Raw genomic sequence first — 17,750 nt, 5'->3', positions numbered from 1 at the left:
GGAGCTGGGGGTTGAAGAGTGCGCAAGGGTAGTTGCCCCTTTTGGCAGGGCAGTGGCGATCGTTTGTGTAATTAATTTCGCTAAATCGCTTGCAAACAAGACATGGCCGTGGCGGCTGCCATCGCCTGATACCCGGTTGGTCAGCATGGGTGGGCTTTGTGGGGGGGGAGGGTGCCTGGCTTCGCTAAAGCTTTACGACGCGAGCTTCGCACGAGCGATGAAGCGTGCGAAAAGGTAATCGGTTTAAACTATCCGGCCCACCCGGGCACATCGCTCCAGTCGATCGTTGCATCGGCGGCTCCTGCTACGTCACGTCCCGAAATGGTTGATTATTGATTTAATCGAAAACCACCGCCGTCGTTCATTTTGTTTGTCGCCTCCCGCTCCACGCGTCCCACTTTGCATGTCAAACAGTGGCGGCAACCACTTCCGGTAGTTAGCGGAACGGTTCTGTTCCGTCGCTGGCTTGTCCCGCGAGAACGGCACACTGGCAGGAAATTAATCTTTGTGCGGGGGGGGGGGGGGGGGAGCAGAGGTGGCAGAGGCTGCAAAACCACAGCGGCGGACACCACGGGCACTGTTGACGATCGGTGGCTGTGCCGGACCATTCAAGCACCAATGTTTGAAGTAGAGCGGGACTGGCAAAATAAAAAGAAAACCCCCTCCGCCGACGGGGCTGTGGAGCAGTCGTGCCGGCGCCCGGGTTCGGGGAAAACTTTTCTCCCGAGCCCAGAAGGAGCTCACCTTTCTCAACCGCAGCGCACGTGTAAATACACACACACAAAAGGGAGGCTAGCGCTAGCTGGCCGGCTTCAAAGCTCACCACCGCACTTCCGAGAGATTAGCGCGAAGCAGCGGATACAGGCAAGCGAAAAGCGCCCGGAAGTGCAGCCACAGAGAGGGAGAGAGAGAGAGAATAAGAGAGAGCAAAAAAAACACGGGAAAGAAATCCCCTCAAAGTAGCCACAGCGTTTCAGGGAAAGCTAAAAATAATTACTTTTCCCCATTCTGTTTGTTCGCATTTCGTTGATTTACCGTTGGCCCATTGCCAACACGGCCGCACAACGGGCGCTATCGAGGCAATAGAAATGGTTGGAGGAAGAGAGTGTGTGTGAGAGAGAGAGATAGAGGGGAAACAAGCGACGACGCCCGCGATGAGCCAAGAAGGGCAAAGGATTCCAGGCGGCCGCATAAGGTCATCAGCACGGTGCAAAAGAGTGTAGTGGGGGGTGGGGGAGGGAGGGGGTAGTGACTCCGGACATCGGCATCTCATCTCCGGACATCCGCGCCGCGCGCCGATACTTACTTTCTGTTCCTTCCACCCGACCAGCGGCGGAAAGCAGATCACGAAGGACAACACCCACAGCCCGGCGATGAGCGACTTGGCCCGCCTGGTCGACATTATGCTCGGATAGGTGACTGGCCGGGTGACGGCAACGTACCGGTCCAGCGAGATGGCGCACAGGTTCAGGATCGAGGCCGTGCACATCCAGACGTCGACCGCCAGCCAGATGCGGCACCAGACGTCACCGAATATCCAAACCTGCGGAGAGAAGGGCACAGGGGAAGCGATTAGGTTAATGAACGGGGGGAAGGTGGTGCAGGGTAAGTTGTGTGCTTTATTAATCTTTTGAGGCAATTTCGTTCGTATGTATTTTAGATGAGCGGTCGCTTGGAAATCAATCTCTTCAATCTCTGGAGATTTGGAAGGCTTAGGGAAACGTTGAAGGTTCGGCCTTTTTGGGGGAATCCTTGGAAAGGTTCATAACTTATTTTGGGGAGTTAAGGGTTGAAGGTCAGCTCTGTATCAATCAACCAGGATTCACTCGTAGTATGCAATCGGTGCCAAGTTCCTTTGATACACAGTGGATGAAGTAGGCAATTTGCACTTTCCAACGTATTTAATCTTATAATGTTTATTTATTTTTCCCAGAACTGGTGCCAGTTTGGTGAATTCCTTTGCGACTAAACTGTAAACAGACGTTCAATTTTGTAATGGCAGATGATGAAAGATGTAATGCCATCATGAGCACAAAATCGAACAAAAAAGATCCGTTGCAATATACCAGCATTTTTGTTTTCATCCTTTTCCTAACAAACATCTTTTCTCTAAAGCTTGATGCAGTTGCTTAGGCTTCATCCATCAAATACGTTACGCAAAATGTTAGAAAAAAAATCGATAAACAGTTTCAAAATTCAAATGCAAGGTGAGCATGGTGATTGTTAGGATAGCCTAAACGAACTCGGCATCGAATGGCAAACGCGTGACGTAGGTAGATCGTTAGCGGAAGATCCGAGCAGGAAACACGATTATCTGGGCTTGCTTGGTCATCCTCTTAAACGGTGAACGCCAGACTAAGCGGACGAGTTTTAAACTTACAGCCGTTGCCACCTAATTTTGGCTCTAAGGCATCAAGTTTTGACTCTAACCCACCTATTTTTGTCTGTAAGTCATCACTTTTTGACTCCTGTAGGAATCATGAAAATTTTACAAGGTATTTAAGCAGATTTTTAACTTTTGTTATCTGACATCTCATAAAAAATACACAAACTGTGTAAATTGATTGTTTATTGAGAAAAACATTATGAAAATTTAGACATTCTAAAGCTTTTGTTTTCAGCTGAAAATACATTATAATTTTGTAAATAAAGCGATTGACTGACAGTCAAGAATTTGTGCCTTCGAGACAAAAATAGGTTAGTTAGAGTCAAAATTTAGCGCCGACGACTGTATCCTACACAACAAATGACGCAACAATGATACACAGTCAAAAATCTAACTAAAACAAAAATCAAATGTAGGGGAGGAGATCGAAAAGTTGTAACTTAAGCGTTACGTAATGGATGGATGAAGCCCTCTAAGTTGTCCTCTGCTCCATAGATCGAATTGATGGATTTTTTTGTACAATTTTAAATTTGTGCGCCGGTCTGGTGGTACAGTCGTCAACTCGTACGACTTAACAGCATGCCCGTCATGGGTTCAAGTCCCGAATAGACCGAATAGAGATAACAATAAGTCACTGAAAGCCAAGCTCATTTCATTAGTGGGTACTGGCAGGCCTTTACCGACAGTGGTTGCTGTGCCAAAGAAGAAGAAGAAGAAATTTGTGTAAAATGGTAATGTGTATGTCAACAAAAATGTTCGTTACACTGGAACAATCAGAAATAAACTAGGAATACGTGAACATAATTTATTTATATAAATTAACACAAGAAGAATAGCATTTATATCAACAATACCAAGCATCATCCTGCGAACGTATCAGAAATTTCATCAAACGTTTGATGGTGTGAAATAAAAACCGAACCCATGGCCTGGCCATGTTCCGCCAAAGTGAGTGAAAGTAATCACATGCATGGGGTATCTTTTCTGTTCTGTTTTTCAGTGTTCTCTTATCCCGGTAACTACATTCATCGATTACCTCAGTGGCGACCGGTTTGGAACAAAACCGAACCAGAGAGATTAAACGTTTTACCCGGAATTTAGTAAGTATCATCATTGCCCATCGTACTCGTGCCGATGCTGCTGGTGGAAGCCCGGGTCGAGCCAAAAAAATAGCCCCCTCCCCCAGTACACCCAATAACTACCCACCTCCGCCAGGAGTGCACCGAACCGACCGAGGCCAGGCACGCCGGGTACAGCATAATCTCATTTGCACATAAATGATGTCCTTCGGCACACGGGGGGGAGGGCACCGGGGACTGGTTGCCGCGCGGGTGTCGAGTGCGGAAAACGAACGTGAAAAGCCGGTAGGGTAGTGGCAGTGGGGAAACGCCGTACCGGATGCTCCAACACCAGCAGCGCCGTCGAAAAGGTGAGTGTGAGCGTACTTGCGAGGGGGATTTAAAGTCCAACCACGGTCGAGCAAGCCTTCGACGTTCGACGCGCCCGGTTAGTTTAGGTTCAACCGGAAGGATGTGCTTCGATCGAGGGGGTTGCTAGCCGGGTCATCCTGTCAGGCCCATTGGCGATGGGCGAGAGCATTTAAATACCTTCCATTTTCCGGTTCCAGAATAAACACTTTTCCCGCCCGACGGACGTAGCGTTCGTAGCCCGGGACGTTCGGAGGCGTACGAAGCACCGTACGCAAGCAGCACTACCAGACGTGGTCAAAACCACAAATAAACACTGTTGCGAAGTTTGCCTGGTGTGCACGCTGGACAGGGCTGGGGGGGGGGGGGGGGAATATTTACCTAAACCAAGTTTAATCTGCATTTGCGCCCGCTTTTGGGTGTTGATTTCCCCGCCGACTGCCCAAAAACACATTGCCCCGACTGGCAAACGGAATGGGTCAGCGTGGAGTGGAGCGAACGGTTCGGTGAAAGGTTCCCGGTTTGCCATGCCCAACACACCAAAATTCATCAGCAAACGACTCTCGACACCCATTGTGATCCTGCTTTGAAGTGATCGAGCGAGTCACTGCGATCATGCCAGGCGTTTGTGCGTCTCTGTATGTGTGTGTGTGTGTGTGAGAAAGACCAACATTTGAAGAGCAAAACACTGCGCATTGACAGCGAACCGCTCGAGCAGCGTAGTCAATCGAAAGTGGCCACCAAGGATTATGGTTTGGGTAGCAAGGAAGAAAAAAACATCAACTTTTAGAAATAAAAATACGACAGTAAACGGTATCCTTGCCCGTGCTGCTCTCTCCACATCTTCCTAACAAGGATGGCCCCGGGGGGGGAGAGGGTGTAGTGGAGGCGAGGTGGGATTTTACCGCAGTTGAATGCACTTCACCACGCTCAAGTGTGCCGCCGCTGCTATTGAAGCCGGCGGGGACGTCGTCGGTCGTCTAAAATCGATACGAGGCGATACGCAATTTCCACCCCCCCCCCCCCCTCCACATCCCTCCCACCTCATACCACAAGAAGAGTGAAATCCTCTCGAGGGAAATGAATTGAATATAAAGGACACGAAAAGTGGACAAGAAATTATGCTTTGCGGTCAGCCGGATATTACTCTGTGTGTGTGTGTGGGTGTGTGTGAAAGCGCGAGAGAGAGAGAGAGAGAGAGAGAGAGAGAAGAGAGAGAGAGAGAGAGAGAGAGAGAGAGAGAGAGAGAGAAACAGAGAGAAAGATTTTTCTTTTTCCTTACCCAACGCAGGACATGAGCGGCGAGGTGTATGAACTGGAAAAGAAAAATAACCCCACTCCCTTCTTCTTCGCCCGCTTCCCTTCTCCTTCTACTCCCCCCAAAATAGCCTCCCAAGCAGCACAAACAGTCGATAAAGCTCTTTTTCGCGCGACCAATACTGCACCGCGACACTGCTGGAGGGACGTGCAAGGGTTGGGAGAGGGCAAAACTCTTTCGTAACTGCCACCAACATGCCCCCTTTCTTCATTTCCCCCCTATAAGGGAAGATGGTTTTTGGACCGAAGTCAGTTGGGAAATTTAACTGCTGCGTCTTTTTGTTTTTCTTTTCTTTTTTTGTAGTCACTTTTCTTTTTCCCTCATTTCCCACTGCAACAAAAGCAAACGAAGACTGTGCGAGTGTCACACACACACACACGACGCTAATAACGTTGCCACGCAATAAATCTAACGAAAGCGGCAGGCGGCGAACCCAGCGAGCAGACAGGAGTTTAGCCGAGGAGTCGGCTACTGCAAATTACTCTACTTCGAGCGTTCTCCCCTCCCCTCCCCTCTTCTCTTCAATCTCTTGGGCAGTTGGGGGTGGTTCGTTCGGGCTTTTTCAAAACGCCCCAAAATCGTGTGCTGTCGTTTTTTTTCTCTCTTTCTTTTTGCCGGAAATGGCAAAAGAATTGCACGGATCTTTAACGTCGGGCAGCGGCTGCTTGAGCAAAAAAAAAAAGCCAACCCCACACAAACACGCGCGCGCACCCACACGCCCACGGTGCGCCAAACAAAGGCACACTTTGTGGGGAATGAATTATAAATTTTCAATTATCACCTAATCGCATTATCACTTTCACACAAAACGTGTTTTAATCACAGTTGGTGCGCGCGTGGGGCGGCCGGCGACGGTGCGAAGTACGTGCGAATAAACCTGTGCTGTGTGGTTAGTGGCTCTGCGTGTGTGTGTGTGTGTGTGTGTGGTGTGAATTTGTGTTAGGCAAGGCAAGCGCGCCCAGGGACGGGGAGCAAACAGGGCAGGTTTACTGCTTGAGGCCGAGTGTACGTGTGCACCGGCTTAAACCCCGAGCCCGAGAGAAGCTAATAAACGACCTCCAAGCACACACAGCCACACGTCGACATTCTACCACACCGGCAGACGTGAGTGAGTGCGCTCTGCTGGCCCGAGTCCTTCAGCGAAGGATGTGCTATGAGTGCTTTTATTTGTTTAGTCTACCACACACACACACACAGCAGTATATTCCACTTGCAACACTCCATCGAACAAAATGGAGCACTATAAGGGGGGGGGGGGGGGGTGATAGGTACAATCCGCTGAAACTCTGCCAAATAACCCAAACTCAACCTAGCATAGCGGTAAAGGGTTGCCCATGCTCGATGGGGGTTCGTCGTTTATTATTTATTTGCTGTTGTTTTTCTCTCTCTTTCTCTCTCTCTCTCTCTATCTCTATGCATTCCTTATTTAGTTCGCTTTATTTTTCTCCGCCGCTTGGTTTGGTGTGTTGAGGTTTTTGAGGGTGTCGTGTGTTTTCTTCTTCTTCTTCTTCTTATTCTTCTTCTTTTTTTTCCTCTTGCTTTTTTGCTGGAAGGGGGCATCTAGAAGGGTGAGTTTGGCTGACTCCTGCCTCCAAAAACACTGCCACCGGCCATTCCATACATCATACCGGGGCCCCTCTCCTTCGCCACGCTCGTCATTTGCTACCTTCCGACCGCCCCGCAGGGATTACCAACTTCCTCATCCCCCCCCCCTCCTTGGGCACATGCTTAGGTCGCGCCAGCGGCCTATTTCTTTTCCACTTGGTAGCGTTTAAATTCATGCATAAATAGTCGTGTTCTGTATGTGTGTGTTTTATTTACAGCTTACCCCTCTCTACCGCTCGTCTTTACCCCCTTCCCTTCCCCGTCTGTCCTCGCAGGAGCTACCTTTCGAGTGCGTCAAAAAAAAAGGTTTTCCTGCCGGGCATTACATCACCGGCTAGGGGGAAGGGCAACGGGCAATTCCGGCCGCTCGTGCCAGGTGCTGGCAGCGGTTTTTGTTAGGGTCAGATTTATTGCAACGCTTCTCAGGGGAGCTTTTGGGGGTTTGGGTTTCAGGGCAGGCCTCTAAGCAGGTGGCTGGGAGGCGTTATCCTTTACGATCTAGGGAGCTGGTCCTGTGGTCTCTATCAGCGGCCATGCCATGCTTCTCGGGGCACACACAAAAAAATGGAAAAGATCTTAATGGATGTCTCCAGTGTGATTTGCCGCGTTCAACGCGACACACCGACTGGGGCCGTCGTCTGGCCGCCAGCTGGCTGTGGTTCTCACGCACCGGGAACGTTCGTGGCGTTCAGTGCAGGCTTCACTACAGCGCAGCACGGTTGGGCGAGGTGCCTAGAACACCGTCCACAAACGTGACGTGATTATGATGGCTGGTTTAAGTTTTGCATGGGCACGCGAAAGGCATACTTACCTAAAACACACACACACACACACACGGTGGCGATAGTTACAAGACGGAAGCAACTAAGCCTACAATGTCGCTTGTTACTGACTTGCGTGCTTGGTTGATAGATGGTGAGGCAATGTGAATAGTTGCCAGGGAGAGGGGAGAGTTGGGAAGAAAGCATTAAAAATAGAAATACTTGAGCTTTCAGTGTCCATCAAGTGTTGTAGTGTCTTGCAAACGCTTCTTAATGTTATAATATTTCCGTAAACCTCCGAAATTGCATGTGCCAATGACCTGAGTCAAACGGAAAAGCTTTTGGACAAAAACTGATTCTCCATTTCTGGTCATGTCTCAAATCTGGTGATGCAAATTTTCGAAACAGGAACATTAGATTCAGATAGAGATGTTAAACGAAAGGTAAACCGAACTGTCAAACAGACTCTGGCACGATGTCCAAATTGTATTTTATAAAGATGATATAAAGTATTATAAGAAGATGCGTAAAGATGACAAAAGTCTGGAGTCGACTCCCATCCAACTCTAAAAATGTAGGAACCGACTCCAAAAGATAGGTTAAACTAGCATGAAAGACACACATAAATAAGCTCAAATTTCATATTTAAAGCTCAAGATTAGGGCACTGACTGGTTAATTCTGTCTGGTAGCGTTTGTATTGAAAAGAATTTCCCAGCCATCAGGCAAAAACAAAATAAATCAAAGTTTTATTAATACAAACGGTTAAAGTAAGGCCTGTTTTATAGCCTCAAACCATTACCGTTGGACCTAAAGTATGCTTGCGATGTGCTGATACTTGCTGGATGATAGTGTGCTAGCAGTGTGCGGGTTGTAAGGACCACCCCTCTCCACTCGATAAAGCACTTTCCAGTGTGTACTTAAACTCAGCAAAACCGTTTAATCTCTCATCGTTTCTTCGTGTTAGCACAAACTATATCACCCGCTGTGCTGACAAGCGCTGGCACCACTTTCTCCGAAATACCACGCAAAGATCTTGCCTGCCTTTACAGGGTTTTCTATTCCAATTAACAACTGTCCACAGTCTACTAGCAATCTTCGATTTGAAAAACACGATTGTCTACCACTTACAAACAAGTCAAGCCGTTTATGGTACACTGTCTATTTCAATTTCACAATTGTCATCTTCGAAAACACACGTCAGATGCGGCACGGTTTGTTTTGGTTTTGACTGGAACCAAGGACTGTGTAGGAACGAGGTCAAATATTTGCCAATATCCGATTGGCGATCTTAAATGCCATTTGACAGCAGAACGCCCTTGAAAATTCATCATTCCCTCAAACACTTACTGTTACTACAGGCAAACATACTCTTGCTGTAAAATATATGAACCAATTAATTGTCTTCTTGCATTAACCAGACCGATTTATCTTTTTAATCACAAATTATATTTGAATCGACAAGGGCTCTTAGATGTCAAACTGCCTGTAACGAACTTTTGTCTACTTGTCAAATCGTTCTACAATACGGCACCTCGTTCCTACACAGTCCTTGGGCTGGAACGCGTATTACTTGAAGTTAAGAAAGCTGAGCAACATGGACATATTAGGCAGTTTTGTCTATACTTTAATTTTTCAATACAATGCAGAAATTTGTACATTAATCAGTGCTTTTATTTGAAGCAAATGTAAAAAAACAATATTACAACGTCCCAAAATAACTTAAAAACTGTAACGCTCCAAGAATAACTAAAACCAAATGATAAAACTGCTTAGCATGTCCATATTGCTCAACTGTTCCATATTCTCATATTCAATCAATGCCTGTTTACAGCATGGTTCAATTCTTACATACGAGTGATACACGTTCCAGCCAAAACCAAAACAAACCGTGCCGCATCTGACGGGTGTTTTCGAAGACGCCAATTGTGAAATTGAAATGGACAGTGTACCAAAAACGGCTTGACTTGTTTGTAAGTGGTAAACAATCGTGTTTTTCACATCGAGGATTGATAGTAGACTGTGGACAGCTGTTAATTTGAATGGAAAACCCTGTAAGTACCTTGCAAAGCTCTCACACCCACACACACACACACACTTGCAAGGATTTCTCCACTCTCCGTGAGGTAGATGAATCAAAACGTCGCACCAAAAACACACTGCCCCAATCGATAAGCCGTATCGCGCGCTGTCAAGACGGCGAAGCACGGCGAAGGTCGAAACCATTATTTCTGAACCACTTTCCCGAAACCCCGTTCTAACTTCTCCGCTGTATCACACACACACACACGCTTTCGCTGCGTAATTAAAGTTGCGCCCTCTGCTTGCGCAAAGGCGAACGAAGGCCAAAAAAGTAAATGGACATATGCAGCCGCGGCCGACGGCAAACGGATGCGACCTTCTGCTGCACACGCGAGCCCACGCACTAGGCCAGGCGGCAGGGTGGTGGTGGTTTACGAGGAAAGGGCGAATCGAATGCCTTAATGATGCACGAAACGCTGCCCGCTGCTTATCCTTTAGTTTGCACCAGCCAGAATCAGCACGGTGAGTGTGCCGTGGTGTGCTAAAGTTGGTGGCATATCGCAACCTGTTCACCCAGAGACAGTGGCACCATGGCCGACCAATGGCCCCCGGGAGTTTGGACGAAAATGAGGACGCAAGAGGTCACATCAGGGCAGACGGGCAGAAAAGCCAAGCGAACCATAAAAAAAAGGAAAAAAGAAAACTTGTCGGCGCACAACAAAAAGCGAGCGAAAGGAAAACTATTGTAAAACGGGGGAAAACTTTAACTTGGAGCCAAAGCATCGGCTCGGAATGGCAAAGTTGAGCAACCTCCGTGAGTGCGAGGTAACTACTTTAATCGCGACCGGTTGGGAGGAGGTCGGGGGGGGGGGGGAGGGATGTAGGATTGGTCCCGAGTTTCGCGAACTTCTCGCCGTTCGATGGAAGATGGTGCGCACGATTTATTAAAACCTCCAGCACGCCCCAGTGTCCCTTTGGCCCGCGCCCAGTGTGCCGGCGAAGGACGAGGACGGGGAAAAGCTTCAGTTATGAGGCCGGCGCCGGTGGTGCTGTTTTGCATTCGCGTCCCCGAGTAGGCTTTTCCTTGTGGCGCTGGAAAACAATAGCAGCCAGCGGGATGTGCGCGGGCAAAATGTGGACAAAAGAGCAAAAGAATAGCCACACACACACGTATACTCACACTTGCCAACAATACATTCGACTTCGTTGTGGCAGTTGGGTGATAAATGTGATGGGCTATAATTAGGAAAAGTCGCAAGTTTTGTTTCCCGACCCGTTTTCCTTTCCCGTTTTTTTTTTCTTTTGAAACTCGTAATAATAAAATCAATAATTTCAGGTTTTGGTCGTCTTCTTTCACAATTTTCAACTTCAGCTTTTAAACCACCGACCGGCTAGCTGTATTTTTTGTGAGCTTCTGAATGGGCTCAAAACGGGACCGTCGAAGTGGCAACGAAGCTTATCACGTACAAAACGGTACGTACAGCTGACGGTACAAAGCCAGCTCGAACAGGGAACCGTTTTTCCTGCACTGTTCCTGGTTGTTTAGTATTAAATAAAACTTCTGCTTCCGCCCACAGTCGCCAGAACGGACGGAACAAACATGACCGGGGAGTTAGCGCGGTAATGCAACATTAAGTTAACTGCAGCTCGTCTTACGGGGCGCGCTCTGCAGCTCGTCGTAAACTAAAATAAAAAAAAGGCAGCACTACCGTACGCGGTGGCAGCCAGCCAGTCAGGACGCTCTACCTTATGGAAACTTTTGAACTTTTGCTTGGTTTTTTTTCTGCCGCGACCGTAAGTTGTTCGCGCCCTTTGGTGGCGTTTTCGCTTTGCTTAGCCGAAGGCACTGAAACGGAAGGAGCGGTAGAGCGGATGGTTTGGGAGGAAGCATTAGTGATCATTTTTATCGGCCAACTTCCCGAAACCCGCTCCGAAATGGCACCGCAGATTATGCACGAAAACAGACCGCTTTTTTTTCTTGCGGTCGTAAAACCGCGCAGCAGACTACGAACCCTTTAAAAGCTGCAGTAAGCCGTGCCGCTTGCAAGGGACGTCTTGTTGGGGCTGTATTTTTTGGTTTGTTTCTTCTGCTCGTTGCTAAACATTCTAGATAAAAATACAAACATCCCCACAAAAAGGATTTGTCGCCCCGCCAGTGGGTGAAGGAAATCAGCGAAAACGGGGTCCATCAACTGCACATCTAGCGTGCCTGTGTGTTCGCCTTCAATTTCGGTGAAGTCATCAGAAACACATTTGCAAAGTGTGCCCGCGACAAAACCGCGACAAATGATGGCGACGGTGGTGATGGTAATGGCGACGATGGTGTGTGAATGCGCTCGCAGGATAAAAGAAAATGGTTCACCCGAGAACCTCCCATTTCCCTCGCTTTGGGGTGGGGGGGGGGAGCGTGGGTGTAGCAGCAGATAAAATAAAGAAATCCCGCCACCCGCAACGCACCCCCGGGATAATGGTCGGGCCAAAGGGGAACGAGCGACGCGAAATGCAATTTAAATGATTCAACAAATGAAAAGCGAAACTTGGAAATCCCTCAAAGTGTCGATGACTGAGCGCAGCCAGCAGGGAGCGAGTGGCAGCGAGTGCTGCTAATGCCCTTTTTTACCCTCCCCTGGCTGCCTTGGACGAGGGCGGGTAACTTGAAATAAGAAACGGCCAATCAGCCGGGGCAAGGGACGGACGCGAAAGCTCACTTCAAACTTAATTAACCGACGAAGTGAGCTGTCGGGCTTGCCGACGCCGCAACCGCACCGCGAAACCCGTGCAGCCGTGCTGATTGAGGCGTTTTCATTTCACATTTACCTTGCCAACACTTTCCCCCATTTCCCTTCCCGGGTTTGCCTCCTGTCCCGTGCGCTTGTATGTCCTCGTGGTGCTAAATCGAATTGGAATAGGGCACGACGACGACGACGATGATGATGATGGCGATGGCTTACACGCTCCCACCGTGCCACCTCGCACTCACGAGCGGCGCGTGGTCTATCAGGAGCGCTCTCAGCATCACTCACCACCTCGCCGACCTCGTGCACTCTTCACCGGCGGACGCGGGAGCGATTCGTTTTATCCTTGCGCACCTTTTACACCTTCGCACAGTGGAGGCTGGAGGTGGGGGTCGGATATTGAATGAATTTGCAGACCTCGAAACTGATACTCGCTTTCTTCTACTCACGCACCCGCTGGAGCCCCACCCCTGCTGATGCATCGCAAGCGTAAGCAGAAACCGGTGACAATGTGACCCAGAGAGTTTGAGCTAGGATGGGGAATTCTTTTTTTTTTTTTGTAACCGAGCTGGAGAGGAATCTCAGGAACAGAGAGATGGGAGATGGTAACGTTCTTATCTGCTGCTCGGTGGCCTCACGGTCATGGGTCATCTGCAGGGAAGGGAAGCGTGGAGAAGCAACAAAACAAAAAAAAAAAAAGCTCGAATTCACGCAAGAAGGCGCGCTGTTGTGGGGCAGGTGGTGTACTCTTTTAGCGAAGAAAGCTACTTTCATCCATTCTCGCACACCTTTCTACCCATGTCTGAGAGGGTGAAGGGCGGGATTGAACGGGGGTGGGGGTTTTGCTGTAGCTTCTTCTTTACCGGGCGACAGCGGGAACGCGACACCGGAGTGCTCGGAGCACGTTTTCCCATCCGTTCTGCCACCTGCGCGTCTGTGTAGCCTCGGAACGGAACGGTTTAGCGTCGAGTTGTTTTTTTCATCGACGCCTTGTGCGTGCGTGTGTGTGTGTGTGTTTGTGCAGCTATTGGATGCTTTTCAGCACTGATCGTTCCTAATAGTATGCTTATTTATATCCGTTTCAAACGGTTATTGCGAATGAAGGACGAGAGCATTTCGAAAGTGAATCCGCTCGGCCTGGAAACAAGAGGACTGGACTTTGTCGCCAACGCTACCGGTTGGAGAACAAACCAAAAATCGATATTACATTCTCACCTACGACCCAAGCAGCAGCGTAATTAAAAATCGATTCCCAGCCAAACGCTCCATTTTAGAGCGTTTTGCACTATGCGTGGCTTAACAAGCGAAAATAAACGCCCTCAAGTATGCAATATGTTATTCCCGGTGGCGCCTGGTGGCGCGCAATTTACCGCACAGAATGATCCCTTCAAGCAGGCTTGTTTGTCACTGTAAATAAGACTTTCGGCAGGAAAGGGAATCTTCGTCCAACGAAAAAAAGGCATTATTGTGGGAACAAAATCCTACGGTACAACATATCCCACTCCCCCCGCACGCACTTAACCCTCAATCAGCGTTTTTTTGTGTCATTGACATACACGCACACACGCACAACTCTGTGAGCCGCGTGGCACCCTCGCGGAAGGATATGCTTTCTGAAGAAATGGAAATAAGGCCAGAATCCGGGAGAGAGAGAAAGAAAGAGAGAGAGAGAGAGAGAGAGAGAGAGAGAGAGAGAGAGAGAGCGAACAAAGTAGACGAAATAAAAAGTCCTCCATCAAGGAAAGCGACTAGATGGAGCAGCAACACACGCAGCAAACAGCGGCAAAAGTGCGCCCGTGCTAGTGCAACCCCTTCCCCTAACCTCCACTCCCAGCGTGCGAAGCACAGATGAAAAGAAGCGAAATAGGGTTACGCAACCTTTATCAGATAAAATTATTGGCTTTCATAATAAAGCCAATTTATAAGATAATTCAATCTGCAACGGTACACGAGTGATCCGGCGCACCGTCCTCGGTGGGCGGGTTTGGGTACATGGCTGGCCGCCCTAAGCACGCTGTCGTGGCGCACGGTGAGTGTGCACTGGGCTCGCACAGAGGCGCGTGAAGCCCCGAGCAGCGGGATGATAAGGATCGAAATCCTGCAAAAGCAGTGCGAGATGCGATGGGCGAGCATCCGGCAAGCATCGTCGGGCTTGTTGTTTCCCCCCCGCTGCACGGCAGTCCACTGTAGCGATTAACCTTTTCCACGAAGCGAGCAAGATGGCGCAGATCATCCCTGAGAGGTTCTACACGGTGTCCGCTTTCGCTTTGTGTGTGTGTGTGAGAGTGTGTTTTTCTCTTTTTTTCTCTCTTCTATTCCGTTTTTTGTTGGTGCACATCCTTCCAGCGTATCGCTTAGAGATTCGCGCGTACCCGGGCCCAGGCTCGGGGTGTTTTGCTTTCTTCTAGCTAGGGCTCGCGTACTATCTATCCTCGCACGACGCCTCCTCCCCCCCCCCCTTCCATTTGTGCTGAGCTGAAGGGGCCAACAGTTCTCCTGGCGGGTTTCCCCCGCCCCTTTACAGGGGCTTGCTCCTTTCATGTCTACTTGGTATTCGTTGAATTTCTGATTCGAGAGCACGGCCGCCCCCATTTTCACCCCGTTCGCACGGCGCCCGCGTTTGGAGGGAGGGATATTTTTGTTCGCCATATTTTTCTAGCACCCCTTCCCCTTCTTCTTTGCACCCCTCTCCCGTGTTGATCGGCTAAACTCGTGAGAGCGTTGTGTGCGAGTGTGTGTTTTTGTTCTTTATTTTCCGCTCAGTTTCGATCTTCTCAAACTCTACCCCCCCCCCCCCCCCCTCCTGCCACCAAGTCACGGGTACGTGTGCCTCGAGTAGCTCCTTTCGCTCGCATGAAGCGTCGACTGTTGTGTGGAAAATTTCCATCCCTTCCCCCCCCCCCCCCCCCCTACAACCCCCGACTCCCGTGCACTCGACCTTTGAAGAGAAACTCATTTTCCAAAAAACCCAAGAATGGCATTTTTTGTTGTTTTCCAGTAGCTGTAAATTTATGATTCACATTGCCGGAGCGGGCCGAGCCCAGGGCTGCCCTCCCGGGACGGAGCAGTAAAAGGGAAAAGTCTGGCAGGGAGGGGGAGCGTTGGTGGGTGAGAATGGTGGGCGGCTCAAGGAGCACCAGGGAGAAGGTGATTGTGAGAGCTCGGATTTTTAATACAGATTCACACACACACACACACATACACATTTCTACACACACACTTGAAAAGGAGAGCAGCAGCAGCGGGACAGAAGGATTGATAAGAAATCTGAATAAATTTGAATGAATATTGAGTTTGGTTTGGCTGGTGTGGTGTGCGGCGCTTTGCTTTTTATTTTGTCCGCTTTTTGTTGCCCTCTTGGATGTTTGTGTGTGTGGTGTGTGTGTGTGTGTGTGGTGTGTGTGTGTGTGTGTGTGTGTGTGTGTGTGTGTGTGTGTGGTGGTGTGTGTGTGTGTGTGTGTGGTGTGTGTGTGTGTGTGTGTGTGCGTGTTGATTCTGCATACATTTCGGAGTTGGCCGCTTTCTTCTGGGTCGCAGCCGGGGTCGTACCGGTTTGTTTTTTTTCTTTCTCTCCCTTTATTTCCGCAGCATTTCCATTTTTCCTTCCCGCACAACAGTCTTGGTTGGTTGGTGTTTTGTGCGCTTTTGCCTTTGGCCTTTTTTTTGCCACCCGTAGCAGTAGCCGAAGGTGAATCCAAATCTCTACCAGCAGAAGCATATGCCACCCACCGATTCACACCCGTTCATCCGACACACACACACACACACACACACACAGAGACACCGATTGGGCTGTAAAATGAAACACTGATTCACTCTTCATGCCCAGATGCTGTGGCAAACTGCAGTTTATCGTCTGACAGTCATCCAGCCAGCAGAAACCAGGAGAGCTGGGGAGAAGGTGGGTTGGGAAGGGCATAGATCGAACGCCCTGGAATATGCCACGCTTCCGGTTTGCGGTTACAGGGGTGCGGGGACGGCGCATCCCGGAGGGATGAGGTGCTGCGGTTTTTCGATACAATCGCATCGCACACACACACACACACACACACCACACACACACACACACACACACACACACCCACACACACACACACACACACACACACAACACACACACACACACACACACACACACCACACACACACACACACACACATACACACACACACACACACACACACACCCACCACACACCCACACACACACACACACACACACCACACACACACACACACACACACACACACACACACCTACACACACACACACACACACACACACACACACACACACACACACACACACACGAACATAGTGCTCCATTCGGTAGCTGGGTTTTGGAATAGCAGCCCAGCAATAACCTTCTCCCCCCCTTCCCATCCCACTCCGGGCCCGCTAGACCACTTCGTTATTGTTCTTTTATGCTGGGCCCATTGAAACCCTATCTGGCAGCACGGGAAGATAGCACATCTTGCACATCAGAATATATGTATACTAAGCACACATACGGTGTGTGTGTGTGTGTGTGTGTTTGTGCCCCGAAACGCCAATCTCGACTTGCATCGAGCGAAGTGCGGGGGCTGACCGGAATGGTTTTCGGAATTAATAATCTCAATCAACGGCCGATCACGTAGTGGCCGGGGGCCTACCCCTACCGTGGACATTACGGCGATTGGTGAGCGGAAAACGGAGGGGCCCCGGGCACATCGCCCCGACCGTGGTGTGTAAGTTACACTCTTTGGCACGATAACGATAACGGCTGGTTTGGTGAGCGTTTGGTGAGCGACGGAAATTCAGATGGAATGGGGTGGAGAGGGGAGCCATAAACATTTCCCGTGCGTCATTTGTGGTTTTCCTGACCGGTGATGTGGGCGGGGGGGTGGCTGGCAGGTTGAGCATTTCGGGTAGCTCGGTACAATTTAATTAAGCGGCACGCATTAAACGTATGCAAACGGATTCGGCCGGCTGGCCGGGTGGAATGGGAGCGGAGTAGCGTGGTAGTTTCGTTTAATATTGCACCGTTACCGTTCGACACCTGACGCAGATGGACGGCTGAGGCAGATACGGCCAAGGGAACGCCATGCAGTTAGAGGGACCATGCAGAGTTTGAGAGACTGAATTTCTTGCAGCTCTTGCGCAGGGACACGTGGTTTAGCCGTCAAGCAGAAGCGCTTTGCTGTATCTGACTGGATGCATCCAGAAGGGGGGAGTGGGAGAATGAGCTGACGCTTATGCAATCACTTGAGGGGGAGTGTAGATAGCACTCACTCTCCAAACTATGCCAAGGGTTATTCTGGCTTGTCAGTATGTCTGCGCACGGACTTCTGCGATGTAACGCGTGTGTTTGCAATGCAAGAAGTAAGACGTCCTGCACAGAATACGCTGGTCCTAATGTATTTCATTCGTAACTTTAGTTTTACAAAGAATCAACCAGGGAATATTACATGTACATCCATCAATGTCAGTGATGATTTAAACAAAATCACTAGGATA

The 17,750-nt window shown here is 49.4% G+C and overlaps 1 protein-coding gene and 1 long non-coding RNA gene across 9 annotated transcripts in view; one reads left to right on the top strand and one right to left on the bottom strand.

Annotated features, from left to right (window-relative positions):
* The window catches only part of LOC121592902 (octopamine receptor Oamb), a 95,497-nt gene that overhangs the window by 21,184 nt on the left and 56,563 nt on the right, over positions 1 to 17,750 (bottom strand). For all 8 annotated transcript variants that reach the window (XM_041915181.1, XM_041915020.1, XM_041915099.1 and 5 more), the window contains exon 4: positions 1,307 to 1,543. In XM_041915181.1, coding sequence (XP_041771115.1) covers positions 1,307 to 1,543 — 237 coding nt within the window. The remainder of the gene's footprint in view (positions 1 to 1,306; positions 1,544 to 17,750) is intronic.
* LOC121593424 overlaps positions 9,435 to 17,750 on the top strand; it is a 44,680-nt gene continuing 36,364 nt past the window's right edge. The window contains exon 1 of the long non-coding RNA XR_006004780.1: positions 9,435 to 9,550. This is a non-coding gene — a long non-coding RNA (uncharacterized LOC121593424). The remainder of the gene's footprint in view (positions 9,551 to 17,750) is intronic.

This window comes from Anopheles merus, chromosome X (genome assembly GCF_017562075.2).
Source record: "Anopheles merus strain MAF chromosome X, AmerM5.1, whole genome shotgun sequence".
Lineage (NCBI taxonomy): Eukaryota > Metazoa > Arthropoda > Insecta > Diptera > Culicidae > Anopheles > Anopheles merus.
This window is presented reverse-complemented; position numbering and strand designations above follow the sequence as displayed.